General features: G+C 37.0%; 1 protein-coding gene across 3 annotated transcripts in view; it reads right to left on the minus strand.

Moving 5' to 3' along the window:
- LOC116844100 (acetylcholine receptor subunit alpha-like 1) overlaps nt 1-17,871 on the minus strand; it is a 331,491-nt gene that overhangs the window by 195,940 nt on the left and 117,680 nt on the right. For 2 of the 3 annotated variants that reach the window (XM_032815237.1, XM_032815246.1), the window contains exon 2: nt 13,756-14,031. In XM_032815237.1, coding sequence (XP_032671128.1) covers nt 13,756-14,013 — 258 coding nt within the window. In that variant the 5' untranslated portion in view covers nt 14,014-14,031. Of the gene's footprint in view, nt 1-13,755; nt 14,032-15,675; nt 16,125-17,871 lie in introns of those variants that run through there. The other variant, XM_032815229.1, reaches the window with a different exon arrangement.

The raw sequence follows: 17,871 nt of genomic DNA on the forward strand, positions 1-17,871 counted from the left end.
ATATATATATATATATATATATATATATATATATATACATATAAATATACATACATATAAATATATATATATATATATATATGCACACATATATATACATACATATATAATACATTTTATTATTAAACAAAAGTTAAACAATCGATAGTAGGCTTAGAAAGGACAAATATCGCTAAAATCCGAACTCTGTTTTTAAATTTTATTTGATTGATTGGATATAACTTATAGACTGGACATGACGTCCAGTTTGACTTGCCAACCGGACACTGGACAATATTCTTGAAAACTTGATAGTCCGGATCAAAACCGGACACTTGGCAACTCTATCCATGTATTCTTTGTACAACGACACTATCTACTTTCACAAAATGTATTAATAATAACAATAGCCGCTACTATTAACTGATTCAATCAGCGAGATTTTGCAGTGCTACATGTATAACTGAATCACCAGTTGTAAGTGCAGTTTTTCAGTGAATAGTACACTGTTTGTACTTTAGAGAGCGCACACGGTGTGTCCGTCGACCTTGCATCGGTTGATCCGCCGCGAGAGGACGTACGAAACGAAGGGGATGAAGAGAGATGAACTTTTCAACGCACCCTGTCTCCCTAACGACCTCAAACTATACGGTGGTTTTAGCGATTACCCGTTTATCCGCGTGCAATTAAATGCGCCGGTATAGGGGAGACCGGCTGAATATATCCTAGAAAATGGACTAACCAATTTTCATTGTCCCGGATAACTGCGGGGAACGATCGAGTCGGTGGCTCTCTCACTCGCGGTGAGAGACGATCCTTTTTTCGGTGCCTCCGTCGAAAGCGCCGGCGACCAAGTTTCGCTGTGGTAGTTACAGCAATTGGAAACCGAACCGATGGCCTGCGAAAACCATAGGAGACTTAATTACTCCGGCGGTGGCCGGAAACAAGGGCGAAAACGATTATTCTCCGGGATCAATGATCCCACCGACGAAGTCATCAATTTCACGGGCGCACACGGCGCGACACGGTAATCGAAAATGTATCGACCTCGAAACGTTTGGGGGAAGAAGGACAGGGGAGTCCGCAGGAAAATGGATTTATCCGTACATGTAAATGGAATGTTCAATCTCGCTCGGTGTACGAGCAATCTGTTGGAGAGATTATTTAACACACGTGTGTAACTTCCGAGCCGCCTATCTCAAGCGAACGAAAAGATGTATAATGAAAGAGTGCACTCGAGAGCGTGTCGGGCGTGTGCGAAAGAGAAGAAAGAAGTGGATGGAAGAAAAGAGAACGGTTCGGCGAGGTCGATTTCATCGGGGTAATCGATGGTCAACATCAACGTGGAATTTAATAACATGCAAATTCACCGTTTCTGCGGGCGTTATCGCGTTAAGGCGAGGTTCTCCGCGCGCCTTAAGATGAAGGAGCGAAATATCGAATCATTAATAAGAATGTTTCTCCGTGGCGATGTCTCAATCTTAACGAGCAAAAACGCGCCTTCATTATCGCAAGCGCCGCTAGGTAACGACGAGGCGTAACGTGATCCGTGTAATTCAACCTTAAAGAACAACCCCCGACGTGACGTTCTCCTCTCCAGACGATGAGATTTATTTCGCTGCACGGCGGCGAAAGAGAAGTCTGTGAGAAGCGAATTTGTAATCTCTGATTACTCCGGTAAAGCGAGTCGCCTTAATTGACACTCGTGAAACAGAACGTGAGCGTGAAAGAAGACGCGGCCAGCACGCCCGCCCATTCTCGCGACCGATTCACTTAAAACGTTAATCAACAGCCATTCACAAATATACAGGATAATCATACCGATGGAATATGCAGGTAATATGTGGACTAAGGACTTATTTAGTCTATAAAGCACTACACTCTAACGGCAACTCTGCTGGGAATTGTTGTATTTGTTATACAATTTGTCACATACAATTCTGAGTGCTAAGCGAGGAACATATGTGGAGATATAAACGATTTTCTAGTTTTGTTTCGCCTGAAAATTAGACGTTGCGACAATCGAATTGCTCTAGCTTATTCAGGGCTTCTGTATCTTCACTTTAGCTGCTTTGTTTAATGACGTCAGAAGCGAGAAATCGCATGTCAATTTATATTTCGCTATACGTGGAAATTTAAAAATATATGTATAAAATGACAATCTTGATCGATTCAGCACTCTTGTAAGAATGTTCGGACACTTTTCTTTAACCTCAATAATCAATATATAGCCGAAAATTAGTATAACATGTAATTTGCGTCTTTAGCTTACCTGTTTCCCTGATTTCTAGAATAAGCGAACCTATTTCGGAATAGATTTTAAAGATGCTGCAGTATCTTTTATATAAAGCCTTCTGAGATAAATTTGATATGTTCTAGTAAAAGGATTAACCTTTACTTACTAATTAGATATAAGCCAGTTTTTGAAGGAGGCTTTGTTTTGAAATAATAAGCAAATATTTCAAATGCTATTTGTTCTGAATTAGGTTCGCCTAATTCGGAACAGCTGAGTTTTGACTTATGCCTTACATATGTTAAACTATTATACCTAAGAAATGTTATACTAAATAATATTATCTTCATTCTTCAAGGCCATGAGAGAAATTAGAGATGTTTTGAATTAGGTGCATGCACCTATTTTGGAATAAAAATTACCATTCAAAATTACTCAATAAAAAGTTTAAATTTATACGTAATAAACATAAAATTAAACAAATAATTTTAAATTTAGAAGATTTAGGGAGATGCTGAGAAAACATTGTTCAAAAGACTATTACATTTGGGATTACGTTAAAAAATAAAATTACTAAATTTTTAAAAGATACTTTAGATGATAATTTTATCAATAAAAGAACTCAGAAAGAATAACATATTATATATTATATCTTCATTGATTCAGAAGGATCAACATATTATATATTATATCTTAATTGATTGATTGTTAAACCTGAAAATTATATAGGATAAATGCATCTAATATTGTATATCTAACTTAAAAATTTGTAGAAAAGAAAGAAATCAATATTTGTATATCGCAATTGTTGCATTGTCTTCAAAATTTATCTAAGAAATAAGATATTAAAGATATTGATATATTGACATGCATAGTAGATACAGTCGGAAAACTGGAAAATAGAAAAATCACGATTCTATATCAGTAAAAAAATACTGTCAATACTTTACATAAATATCGGCAATAAACATCGAAATGTCTAATATATGTGCTATTCAAAACAAACGTCGTATACGATATAAAATGCAAGTGCCCTATGACTTAACCTCAAACGTCGACGGCTGCAAATGCCTATTTTTAGGTACACCCGCATTTTACAACAACACAATCCCGTAGTCTAACTAAGCAACAGTTATCTTCCTGGAATCTTTAGCTGTTGTTTAAGCTCAAAAACATGACAAAGTCGAAGCTTAATATGAAAAAAAATATGTAATTATTTTATTTACTGTAATTCATCTCGTTTGAAGGCTTGCTGTCACGAAGTCCAATAACTCAATCATAATATTGTCAGTTGTTTTCTATAGTCAGTGTCCTATTTTCATGTCGCGACGCTTATTTATGATGTTCTTTGTTACTAACATGAAAATTTGATATTATTTCACGGCTAACACAGTTACTAACACGGTTACTAACAAAAAAATTAAAGTGTTTCAAAATAGGTGCTGTTCCGAAATAGGTTCGTTTATTCTATTGCGTTAATTTTATGGCCGCTTATTAATTGTTCAGGTTAAAGGAAAGTGCCCGGACATCTTTACAAGTGTATTGAATCGATCACAGCTGTCATTTAGTGCGTCTATTCTTTGATTTTTACGTATACCGCTATTTAAGGTAAATGTAATAATTAAAATATTATTAACACATCTTGTATAACAAATGGAACATTTCCGTGTCATTAAGGTTAAAAATAACAATTGAACGGTAAAATATTATTGCTGACTATATTGAAAGCTTACATTGAATATAAACATTAGTAAACTTATTTAATTTTATTATAAGTCACATGAGTCCTTGCTATGGCGTCCTGTTTGATGACGTCAGAAACGAGAAATTGCATGCCAATTTAAGAAGGCAATACCGTTTCTCTGGTTAAAAAAATCGATTTTTCTTTTTTTACATTTTAAACTATGTATTTTTAAGAATTTAATCCTACTTATCGCATCGAAAAATTGCGTAAGTTACAACCTATTATTCGAAATGGCGCGCAGGTCAAATCCGGCGCTCACCGAGCCGTTTAAAATTTCGTCAGATATATGCGGCCTACGAAGATCCTATGAACCTTAAGTAAAAAAGAAGTGTTACCTTAAGTAAAAAAGGTGTGTTTGCTCTATGGGTCTGGAATCGCTGATTAGGTTGAAACTACGTAAGTACTAGAAATATAAGCTTAAATAGTATCCGAAACTTTAAACGGAATTTTCTCAAAACGATTTTTCTCTAACTGGCGCGCACGATTTGAGACAAACTGTTGAACCGATTGACTTCTACCTATAACTACATATTCAAAACATGTATTATTTTCGTCCAAACCAGCGAAATTAAAATACATTAACTTTCCATACTTATTTTCAATGAAAATCTGTCAATTTTTAAGGCGATTTTTCGGGCGTTTTTTTCAAATACTTACAACTTGCTAAAAAACGATCCGTTTTGAATATCCTTAGTTCCAGTTCGATAATTGAATATCCCTAGTTTAATAATCTTTTCTTGTTTCAGATTAACGAGTCATGAGATATTATGCGCGCTATGGAGCAAAGACCGCTCATTTCAGTTTCACGTGTTTTTCAATAACTTTTATATTTCGCAGGGTATATACTTATAAAAATTCTGACATACAAATAAAATATGTAGTATTTAGCGTACCAAGTTTCAAAATAAGCGGCCGCGTAGTTCTCGAGAAAAAATTCGCAAATATAGCTTCTTTAAATTGGCATGCAATTTCTCGCTTCTGACGTCATCAAACAGGACAGCTATAGCAAGGACTCAAGTGATTTAAAATAAGTTTACTAATGTTTATATTCAATGTAAGCTTTCAATATAGTCAGCAATAATATTTTACCGTTCAATTGTTATTTTTAACTTTCTTAATGACACGGGAATGTTCCATTTGTTGTGCAAGATATGCTAATAATATTTTAATTATTACAAAGGTAGATAACGAACAACCTGAAAAACATGTGTAAAAAATGGGACAAATTTCTTTCTGTTTCTTTCTGTTGTTTATTATGTTTAGTTTCCGTTTTTGTCATTATTATATTTATTTTCCATATAAAGTATGCATACCTTTTATATTTATATTTATATTTAATAAATAATTACAATTTTTTTAATAATGTACATAATTATTTTAATAATGTACAATTTTTTTAATAACGTACAATTTTTTTAATAATGTACAATTTTTTTAATAATGTAAAATAATGTATCTAGTGATTATAAACGATGCTTTTTTCAAAAATAAAAAGCATTTGCACTTTATTGATCGCGTTATTTAACAATGTTCCTTCATTTTTCTCGGTAATCCATTTTTCCTTCTACTTGACCTTCTATTTTTTCAACCTCTGATTTCCTCACTTTTTATTTTTTTGTGTTAATACTCAAGTTGCAATTAAAATTTTAATACTTTCTTTTATTAAATTTTATAGGTAAAATATCTCTCAATATTTTTATACTATTAGAAAGTTAAAATCTGCATTTACATTGTAGCATTGTTGACTCGAACAAAAATATATTCCATAATTGCGCGTTTCGTTACCCTATATAAATAATATCCGTTTCAAACGACGATAAAATCTTTTCCCGGTGAATGGCGATGCGTAAAACGCTGCAAACGTATAAGTCAAATTCTTGATATGGGAGATCCAAGTACGACTCCCTGGCTATATGTGGTGCTGCATTTTTCGCATCGCTATATATTCAAAAGTATTTAATTGGGGTGAGTGGGGTATTTAAATATAGAGAAAAAAGTACACATCATTAATGTAATTGCTTATAAGCTATAAACAGTACAAGGATGGATGTATCAAAGGACATAATTAATTTAATTGGAAATACATTCACTAATGTAACTGAACATACAATGTTCACTAATGTAACTTCATGTTATTCATGATGCTGTGAATATTGGCCATCGTAGCTGATCCTAATATGGACTGGTAAATAATACACAATAATGGTGACTTAAATTTGCTAGAAAGAAAAGGAAAATTTAAAAAATTTTAAAAATATAATGATGCAAGTTGTATTGCAACAGAAAATTCTCTACAACAGATAATGATGCGAAGGAAGAATTATGAACACAGTGTTTGTTATGTTTGGTGCAAAGTGATCATGCAGGAACTGTAAAAGATGATTACGTATGAGGTTTTTATCGACAAATATTATGAGAAATAAAATAATATGTGTTTTTATACCTTAAATTCTATATTACTAATAAAATTATAAAAGTAGGTCATATTTGGATCTCTTTTGCAAATAGTGTAAATTTTTTTCTTTTCAGAAAAATATAAATGTGTAAAAATTCAATCATTTTAAAAATACCCCCTTCACGGAGATCTCGTTTGCTTCATAGTGCATACGAGAGTAGGATGAAAAGTTCCGGGCCTCACATATAGATAACTTTACTGTGTTCAATATTTTAATAGTGTTGTATGATTTCATTCTTCATATGCTTATATTCGAAAGTTCAAGTCAATAAATTGTTTAGTATTGGTTTGATAGCTCGCCAAAGTAGTAAATGCTTCAAACATTGTTTGTAAAAATGGAAAAAGTTGAAATTCGTGCCGTGATTAAGCTAAAATCAATGAATTAAAGTTCGAATTGCTTGCCCACCCACCATACTCGCCAGATTTAGCCCCAAGCGACTTCTATCTGTTTCCCAACCTCAAAAAGTGGCTCGGTAGAAAAAGATTTGCTAACGACAACCAAGTCAGCGACGTTGTAAATGACTATTTTGAGGACCTTGACAAATTGACTCATCAGTCTGACATAATCGCTTTAGAACATCGTTGGGAAAAGTGTATCACGCTAAATGGAGATTATGTTGAGAAATAAATGAAAATTAATAAAAAAAATTTGTTTTTTTATTCAGGTCCGGAACTTTTCACTCTATTCTCGTATATTCCCTCCCAACGCAAGTTTAAATATTTTATGACTTAAAAAAAAATGGAAAATTTATATTTGGCCCTATTTTTTAATATTAGCAGGATATAAGATCCGACAATAGAAAGTGGCCCACATACATTTCAGACTAAGAAAATATTTCGGCGCGTGTGATATCATTATCGTCGACGTTATTATCGTCCCGCGTGGAAAAGTATTATTCGTTACCAACATCCTTGTTGATCAAAAATTAATTCCGACTGGCTGAAAGAAAAGGACATTTTTCGTGCGAAGAAAAGTGGCAAACTCGACGGGACGCGACGAAGAGAGAACAAGCGCGACTTCTAACGAGAGTAATGATCGCGAGCAATCGATAATCGCCACTCGTCATAAATCCTTCATTCGGCTGGGACGTGCTCGAAGAAGAGTGCGCGCAGAATTTCAGAGCGACGACGACGGACGTGCGCTCCAGTTTCCATCAAAATGTTCGAAACCGGCTATTTAATTGGAAGAAATGAAAAGCCAATGCCGAAGAACTGTAAGGGCGCGAGTTCACGGCACCGCAAATAAACTCTCATCTCCGACGCCGTGAACTGAAAATACAGTGTCCTTCCTCGTGTCGCACCTCGCGCTCTCACTCTCACCCATTTGCGGCGTAATCATCTGGATCTCACTTCAATTACACCTGTCGCGAGACATGCGCTCGATAGCCGCTCAATTTATGAATTAGAAGACTTCTCGTGACACAATATCTTCGAATCGAACTCACTCAAATACGATTTACTCACTTTAACAATTAGACAACACACGATAAAACAACTTTATTGTGGCTCTTAGAAAAATACAAATAGGAGACGAAATGTAAAAAAAAATTGGAAAGAAAACTGTTTAGGGAACTGATAAGGTAATTTATGAATTAGAAAGTTTTTCGACTCGTGTGTGCTCTTATTGAACAATTGTAATTCTTATAATAACAATAATCTTTATTAATGGGGAAAAATCCTTTACGTAATGGAACAAAACAGATAGACAGAAAAAATTACAGAATTATAAAATTTAAGATATACGTAGAGAGGAAAACAGAGAGCTAATAAATGAGATAAATAATATAAATAAATATAAATAAAATATATAAATGTAAATAAAAATAAATGAAAAATAAAATGAATAATAATATGCTACAAAACGAAATTAAATATGACATAAATCTAATAAAATTGTACGCATGACAAAACGTTTAAACGTTTAAACACAGATGGTATCTCTTGGAAAAAATCAGCAGAAACATAGTATAAATTGGCAATTATACACAATCTACTTATATTAGATTTTAAATCGTATGAAGTTGTCAACAAAACCGGACATTGTTTGAAGAAGTTTCTAGTGCTAATTTTTAATCAACAAAACAAATATTTTATTAATAAAATCGTTTAAAAGAATTAATAAAATAATTGTGCAACAATACTGAGATGAAATTTGTAAATATCAGAATATATATATATTTTTTTTTAAATTGCCAAATATTTTAAATATATTACAAAATAAAAGTCGTAAGACACTTATTCAATATTGCAAGAAAAGAAATATAAATATAAAATGCACTTATTGTATTTATTATTATTATTATATTTAATAAATTACCAATTTTATTTAATTTTCATTTTTTGGAAATGTTATGTTAATATGAATAATAAATGTAGAAATAAACATAAAAATGTGTGACATTATAAGATTATTAATAAGAAGGAATTTCATAAATTAGAAGATTTCTCGAGTGTCTCGATGCGTTTCTGTCAAATCATTTTGACAATTAGGCGCAGCACAATGGAAACATTTTATCGTGGCTCTTAGGAAGGAATAAACAGGAGACAAAACATAAAGCAAAGTGGAAAGAAAATTGCCTGGAAAATAGTAATAAGAAGAAAAACGCGGAGCGACAGAAGGAGGAGAAGAGCCTTTAGATGCGTCGTTATGTGTGCGAATGTAATATACTCTCTCTTTTGTCTCAAAGCCATAAAACGTCATCTATAGTGCTTAACGCGGAGATATTGATTTCTTAAAGGCGGTTTATCCGCGTTCCGCACGCGGGCCGTAACGATCGAAGCGTAATTTACCATCGCCGAATAAAAAGCTCTCGCGGCCCCCGCGATTCCTCACGTTCTACACACAACAGAGAAAATCCTTTCGCAATAAAGGAAAGAAGCCCGCGTGATTTCGAGCTGCAGCCACCCGCAGAAGTAAAAGTCAATCTCGCTGTCTGCCGCCGTTGCCGCTCGTAAATCCCAGTAGAATCGAAGCGAGCGCGCGCCCCGCAGGTGGAGAGGGTGACTGGCGGGAGGGTGGAGGGAGAGATGGGTAGGTGGCTGCTAGGTTGTTCCGTGAAGAACAAGCGCGGTTCCAAGGAGGTGATTCCTTTGAAAAGGAGGCCGTGTAAATAATGGCCGAACACTCGGCGCGACGTGGGGAATCAGTCGTCTTATGAGCCCGCCGGGACGTCGTTCCTCCGCGACCGATCTCGCTACTTTGAACTTCAAGAATCGTCCGTTAGTGCTATCATCAGCGCGAAATTTCGCGAGCTCATTTCCAAGCAAAAATGTATCTAGTAGAGCAGATTTCAGCAGACTAGTAGTTAGATAGTAATGCCTAGATAAGTTTTCTAGCCAGTCACTAACTCGTGACTGGCTAAATATTCATACTCAGTCTTTTGAATGTCAGGATTATCTAGTAACTGTACCAATTGCATAGATAGTGGCTAGATGAAAAAGATTACACATTAACAAGATAGAAAATCATCGGTAAATCCTGAATAGAAATTGGATATCAAAACTATCTAGTAACTGTACCAATTATAGTTACAAGTTATTTTTTTGTATCTAGCTACTAGATAATTTTTCTGGTACAGCTACTAGGAGAAGTGAGCGTTACATTCCTAGCTAGTAGCGATTTTCATCTAGCCACTATCTATGCAATTGGTATAGTACTAGATAATCCTGACATTCAAAAGACTGAGTAGGAATATTTAGCCAGTCACGAGTTAGTGACTGGCTAAATATTCTTGAAATCTGCTCTACTAGATACATTTTTAGGAATAAGCTCGTGAAATTTCGCGCGGATGATAGCACTAACGGACGATTCTCGAAGTTCAAAGTAGCGAGATCGGTCGCGGAGGAACGACGTCCCAGCGGGCTCATAAGACCCAACTTTTCTATGTTATTATTAGACAATCACTAGATTCAATTTTTGCTTGGAGCTACAGACTTATGTACATAGACAGAGCGTTCAGAGACAAGAGGATGCAAATACTTCATTAGAAAAGAATGTCCTGTTAGTGCAGACATTCAATCTTTGTCTAGCTTGACTCCTATTGGACATTTCGTTTAGCTTTGTCCAATAGGAGTCAAGCTAGACAAAGACGGAATGCTTGTGGATAATGGAACATAGCTGTGTCCTTCAAAACTTGTCTTCTAACCTCTCATTAGAAGGCGCAGCCTACATATACAAGGCGTCTAACGATGAGTGGGAAAACGCACATGTACAGATTAAGTTATACTGAACACAAAATTCCTCTACCACTTTGCTAATAACCGTAACATTTTTTAGTTATTAATTCAGAAAGATTAGCGATTAGTCGTGCATAATTTCACGCTTTAATTAATCCTTTAATTAATAACTTTTTTAATTAATAATTTAAAAATCTACGTGGTTATGTTCCAAATGGTAGCTTAACTTACAAGCTGAACAAAAAAGCATACAATATACAAGCACAGTAGAAATCGTACTTATCGTCACACCTTATACTACATCGCGATTATTCGCCAATTTTTAATTAATAACTTAAAATTGTATGCAGTTTGCAAAATGATAGGAGAATGTTATATTCATTTTGATGTAATCTATGCATGTATGATTATGGATAGAAAAGTTGTCTGCAATTTGTGAAGTGAGTTTGTGAATTCTTTGTCTTGTCCATTGGGAGAGAATTCGTTTTTCAATAAGAGAATTTCTCCATTGAACAAGGCGGATAAGTTTACAAACACAGCTCAAAAATTACGGATAATCTTTCTAGACACAAGCATTTTGTCACATGGGAAAGAAATTAATTAAATTACCCTGAAATCTCTTTCTCTCTTTTTCTGGATACATTAGCTAAATTGTTTGATGAGAAATAAACATTTCATAATTCCGACTAAGGTAATCAGACAACTAAATATTTCTAATTCTATGTACCATATCTTCTTTCTATGCAGAAATTCTGCTTAATTCTACTAACAGTCGTTTAACCAAAATATCACGTTAATGCAACCATCTTTCTGCATAGTCATAATAGTCAGATACTTCGATGTACTGTGTTCGCAGTAACTACATTCTGACTAGTATTACATTTAAATGCTCTACTAGAATTACATACTAGAATATCTCATTATAATAACTAGAAATTCTGTTTAACTCCACTAAAACTTGTTTAGCCAAACATGTCACGTTAATTCCACCAAACCCTTTTTCTCCGTGCACTTAATGTCAGACATACCACTTTATGGTCGAAACACGAATTTGCGTTTTCAAACGAGTCGATTTTTTCGACCGATTCGAGTCGATCTCATCTCATGATATTGTCGATGTTTGATATTATGTTTTTATATCACGCATCGCTTTGAACACAAAAACGCGATCAAGCCCGGGCTTTGTTATTTCTCGCGTTATCTTTATCGGTAATCCGACGATCGAGTCGTGCGATTGATTCATAAATTCTATGGACGTGCACACCGCGCGCGTATATACATGGCGAACGAATTCGAGTTGCGTGTACCATCGCGATAATTACTGTTTACACGCCCTCGCCGCGGGGATTTGTCGTCGGTGAAAAGTTATGCGCTTCACCGCAACGCGTGGCGGCCGCACAGTTTTGAGCGGATCATAAACATCATAGTCGCGCAAACCTGTTATAACCGAATGGACAATTTCCCGTTCTCGTGTCCGGCGATTATTATATTCTCGCGTCACGGGAGAAAAAGTCCCGGGCGCAAATATGTGAAACTGCAAATCGGCTTTTGTTAGAAATTATCGCTAGTTAGTAAAAGAAGCCTGATGGAGCCGCCATGCAATTATTGAAAATTTCACTATCCTCCCTGCCCTCCTCTCTCCTCTCTTTCTCTCTGTCTCTCTCCCTCTGCCTCGCATGATAACGCAAAATAACGGAATTAACTATTCCGACGGTCGATAGAAGGTCGACCTCGAGAGCTCGCGTCGCCCCGTCTCGACGTGGCCAGCATCGACCCTCCCTCCTCTGTCGTAATTATATGAGACTCGTACAAACGTCGATACTGCATCGATAACGCGCGACAGTAGTCCGGGTTAGCCGATAACAAATTAATTATGGTTTGGATAGAAACGTGTATTAGTCGATAGAGATCCATGATCGAGGCAATTACTGCCGAAATTCGCGTCGACTCGTGAGCATGTAACTCGAATGTAATAACCGGCGAGACAATGCGGGGAAGGGAGACAATCACCGTAATTCTAACACATCGATCGGCCGGCTGGTGTCCTGTCGCGCGCGCCTGCGTGCGCGCTTATGTGTGTGCATACACGTGTACGCACACGCACGTACATATCTGCATACATACATGCGAGCATACGTACGTACGTGTGTACGTATGTTTAGTTTCGAGCGAGCCTCGTTGAGACACGATTGATTACTGACGATCAGATTATGGCAATTAATAGCTCGAGTGCCATGGATCCCTTCGCTTGTAAATTAGTTCCGTTTCCGGCAGAGGAACTCCCGGAATTCAACTTATCACCGCAAGTACGTGGACGCCCGGTTATCGGTCGTCTAACTACGTAATCCATATTCCACGCGCGCGCGCGCGCACATATACACACGCGCGCATACAGCGCGAGTACACACATGCGCACACGTTGGAAACGAATGTCGGTCGACGAGATAGGTGCATAGGCGCGAAGAGCATCGTCGCGCGCGAACGAAAACGTCACGGTGCACATTCAATTTTGAGAAACGCGAAATTGCCGGCGCTGCTCGCGGTCTCGAGATAATTGACGTCTATTTTGCATAGCATATCCAAACTTCATTACACGTTACCAAATCGCGTAGCGCGCGCGCGTTTGTTTGCCCCAGCCGCGTTGAAAGTAATTCTGATAAGCTCGCTTAACCATTAGCGATGTTTAATCGCGCGAATTAAGCATTAACTCAATCAGTCGTGAAATGTTCATCAGTTCGTCCATTGGAACGCACAATTTCCACGTAAAACTGAAATTGTCCCCGCGGGTAATAATCGCCATTACTATTATTATCCGCCGTCGTCGTAACGCGGCCGGAGAAAGGAGCGTGAATGGCTGCGAAGTGTAACGGAGGAGGTTATAACTGAATTTCGCGCGCCGGGGCCATAGATCGCTCAATCTCAGGAGTTACAAATGAAAAGTTTTGTTTGCGAACGGCGCGTATCTTTCACCGGGAAAAATATCGCCGGCCGTATCCGTATATCATTTCATCTAGCCCGAGCCAATCGATGAAACACTTCGGGTTATTTCACAACCGAGCACTCTTGCTCCACATATCCTGGGGGCGCAAGCCCCCCGCGCGTCTATACATAGGCCATATAAATGCTATTCATGCGGCAGGATAATGGGTGAAGTGGAGGTCTACTCACAACGTCGATGAGCTGGGAGAGGCGTAGTCCCATTTTGACAGTGAGACGATCACTGTTGTTTCCAACAGGGCGGATGAGGCGGTTGTAGTTCGACAGCAGGTCATCGTAGAGACGCTTCGCTTCCGGATTGGCCGAGGCACCCGGAAACGAGGCAACGAGACAGGATATAGCCGCCGCCATCGCCAGCAATCCGCCCAACCTGGACCACCATCGCCACCAGCCTTTCCCACCGTCGTTCGTCCAAGCATCCCTAAGCATCGTACGCCTTGTCCACCCCTTTAACAATAAATTACACGTCCTCTTTGTAATGCATGTCTCGTGTCGTCCCCACAGCAATAGCTGCTCGTATCTTCGCCTTCAAGTTGCCCGGAACGCCACGATTGGCGCGAAACTTCGAGTCGCGGCTCAAATATTAGTCGTGACTGGAAGTCGTATATCTCAAGTGTCTCGAGCTTATCACTGACTGTTGAACCAGCGCCAACACGGGAAAAGGATTCCGTGTAAACCTGACACGACATTTTAATAATTTACAAAAAACATTGAAGGTTTCACTTACACACAAATCATTTCTCATAGTTCTGCGGTACTAAGGTATTGTGCTCCCTTAAAATACAAGATGCCAGCTATGAATACTATGAGTTTTCATCAGTTCCATGCAATTTCTATAATTACATTTTAGAACAAAATTCTAGCAATTAATAATTTCCTCCACATTTTTTAATATCGTGCCCGACTTATTTTTGCAAAATATCGACCCGAGTGCGAAAATGTGCAAAAATATGTCGTGTCGTGGATTTCCTGCAATTCTGATGGTCTTTCTGGCTTGTTCTACTCGAATTATATGCTACTGAATCATTTTCAAACGCTATTTCATTACATATTCCTCAAACAATTTTAAGCTTATCCATCAGCATGACACATTATCGCGGAAAAGGTCATAAGTGACAAAAGTTCAGTGAGCAATCTCTCCCCGTGCGATATCCAAATTATTAAAACGTCGTACTAGCTCCAGAAACACGTGAATTTCTCGATTTCTTTCGCGAGGCAGAATCCGTCTCGTTATCGAGCTACTAAGTAAACACATAAAAGAAGTGACAAATCCAAGAAATAGTGAAAGAATTGGCGAGAATGATTTGTAACCAGGTAAAAAATTTCCTCGGAGCAGAAACTTTCGTCTCGATAATTGGAGAAATGCTGTAAAATTGGTCGTTTGCTGTAAAATCGCAGGAGAGCAGCTATTTTTTTTTACGAAAGAATATAACAAGAGTACAAGTCGTCACTCGCAAGGCTCACAGTAAATTCTGAATTTCGCATGGGCTAGCGAGTGTTCGATCGCAAACAACAGTAAACGGTTATAAAAAAGCGAGAAGTTTTACGACACGTCATATCCGAAGTAAAAAAAAAAAAGATCGTATCGGCGGAGAAATCAGACAAATTTTCAGAGAGGGAACGCTTTTGTGCAAAGGAAAATAAATCTTATGCGAAATGGGAAATAGAAGGACTTTGCAGTTAACCTGCTTCCCAGCCTTGCGATTCTGTGTTGTTGGAAAATTAGGGTTATGGAAAATCCGCGAGCACCTACAGGTTCCGGTCCATCGATAGTCGCAATGCAGACTAATCGTAAACCGGGTTATTCGGGAAAAATCATAAACTGTTACGTGGAGAAACACTCGGTAATAATATAAAATCGTAACTTTACTCGGACACATCTCTTCTATTTGTTTATCGACACTTCTGTTCTAACATTGTGACCGATGTTTCCTCACTCTCCTCCTCTCTCTTCCTCTGTCCTTTCCCCTTTCTTTTTCTTTCTTTCTTCACTTTTCCTTTCTCTTTAGCAATCTCACTGGGATCAGCGATCGAGCATTATTTTACGCATCAGCTAAGTTTACTTAGTTCTCCATACTATTTTTAACTTACCATTGATTTTAGATACCTCATACCAATGCATAATGTATGAGTATGTCACAGCTTAAAGTAGACGTCGTGCTGTGAAGTCTGAGCCGGATGATGGATTGTCTAAATTAGCATTTAATGAACAATTCTTATGTCTGTACGACATTAGCTTGCTTACGTACGACACGTCTCGCTTCACAATTACGATTGCACGTTTTCGAATAACGAAGCACGATCACAAGAGGGTAATCAAGTTTGACACTTTCGATGATTGCGCGTCACTCAAAGTGAGAACCCATTTCCACGTTGAAAAAATAAACTTATAAATTGATAGTAAGAGGAGAAGAAAGACTGAAATGGAATTACTCGCGTAATTTAGAAACTTGATTAGATGTGCCTCCGAGAAAATTCACAAACGCTATTGAACTAAATTAATATAATACGCGCTCTCGTATCGAATTCAGTCCGGTCAGTACAAACGTCAAAGCAGAACAAACCAAATTATTTGCCGAGCTGCCAAACGCATTAAATTCGGGACGATTTAATTGCGAAACGCGCGCGATAAATCACGTGCAATTGTTCTGCAACAGAAAGGTCCGATATAAGCGCACTATTCATCTGGACTCTCGCATCAAAGACGAAAACTTGTTGCTACGACCCGACACACTTTATGCATCGTTCATATTTAAAGCGTTAACGAATACGAGGAAACTCAATCGATCGCGTTCCACTTAAATTTGTCGGAAGTGATGAAATTTCGACAGACGAAGAATACAATTCTGATCAAATAAATTAACGGCGTGATGCACATGTGAGAGAAAGAAAAAGAGAGAGAGAGAGAGAGAGAGAGAGAGAGAGAGAGAGAGAGAGAGAGAGAGAGAGAGAGAGAGAGAGAGAAAGAGAGAGACAGAAAGAAAGAGATACTCTCTTTTGTCTTAAATAACGATGTGATGTTTGTCGATTCCTCCTGAATACTCGAGTACCAACTCTTTCATTACGAGTCATCGTCCATCGTGAGACGTAGCTCAACTACTACCAGACGAAGTCATTTACTAGTCGCGGCGAGGAGCGTAACCGTCCATAAAGGAGTTTCGAACGGCATTGTTGTGTCGCACAGAAAGAGAGAAAGAGAGAGAGAGAGAAGAGGAGGGGAGAGAGAGAGGCAAAAGAGGGAAGAAGCTCTTGAGGAAGTTTTATCGCTTCTTTGCTGACCTACCTCGTCGCCATTATCAGCATAACCGTATGCCTAGAGGAACTACTTCACCGTATTAAGGCAACTTCTCGCGCTCGAATGCCTCACTTCTTAAATTAACGTGACAAAGAGTTCTAGAACAGTCTTTAAAGAGCGAATCGTACCGAGCGTCTTGGACGGACGCATGATAAGTCGATATCATCGCCGGCGTGTGTAGAGAAAAAGTATACGGGCTATCGCTTTTCTATCTTTATATCTTAAAATGTTTAAATTTTCTGTGGGCAAATATATTTTCTATCCAGTGCAAATAGAATACCTGTTTCTATATTTGTGAAGAGAATGTTTGAAAATGATCGATTTTTAAGTTATATATTCACACTTTTCTGAAAAGAAAAGGAAATTTACATTGTTTGAAAAAGAGGTCCAAGTATAGGCTATCTTCATAATTTTAAGGTAACATTTAAAATAAAGAAATACATTTTATTTTATTTCTCACATACGTAACATATTATTTAAAAGAAATATAACATTAAAAAGTTAGGCAAAAATAGGCAAAAATAGGTAAAATTTGAATAGACATTGCTCTGTGAAAAATCGTCATACAAACATCTTCTTCTTATTTTCTAAAATGTCTACTCTATAAAAAGTAATTATTAGAGTTTTGTTTTATAACATCCTCGCCCCGTTATCTCCCCAAAAGAAGACGTGATTTTTATAGCAAATATTAGATATTTTAATGAGATCTATAGAACTGACAAAATCTATTTTGTAAAATTAATTTACGGGATCATAAAGATCTTCCCCTTCCAATTAAAAAAAAAGAAAAGAATTTATGTATATGATTTCGCACATAAAGATATTATATTCCAAAATTATTCGTGTTTTTTATCGCATTGGCATCATCCGATGTAGGTTGCCGGTTAGATTTTACAGGTCATATATATAACATATTAAATTACATGTCAATGTATATATATATATATATATATATATATATATATATATATATATATATATATATATATATA

The sequence above is a fragment of the Odontomachus brunneus genome, unplaced genomic scaffold (genome assembly GCF_010583005.1).
Source record: "Odontomachus brunneus isolate Ranch 3 - 2012 unplaced genomic scaffold, Obru_v1 Obru_scaffold_003, whole genome shotgun sequence".
NCBI classification, from domain to species: Eukaryota; Metazoa; Arthropoda; class Insecta; order Hymenoptera; family Formicidae; genus Odontomachus; species Odontomachus brunneus.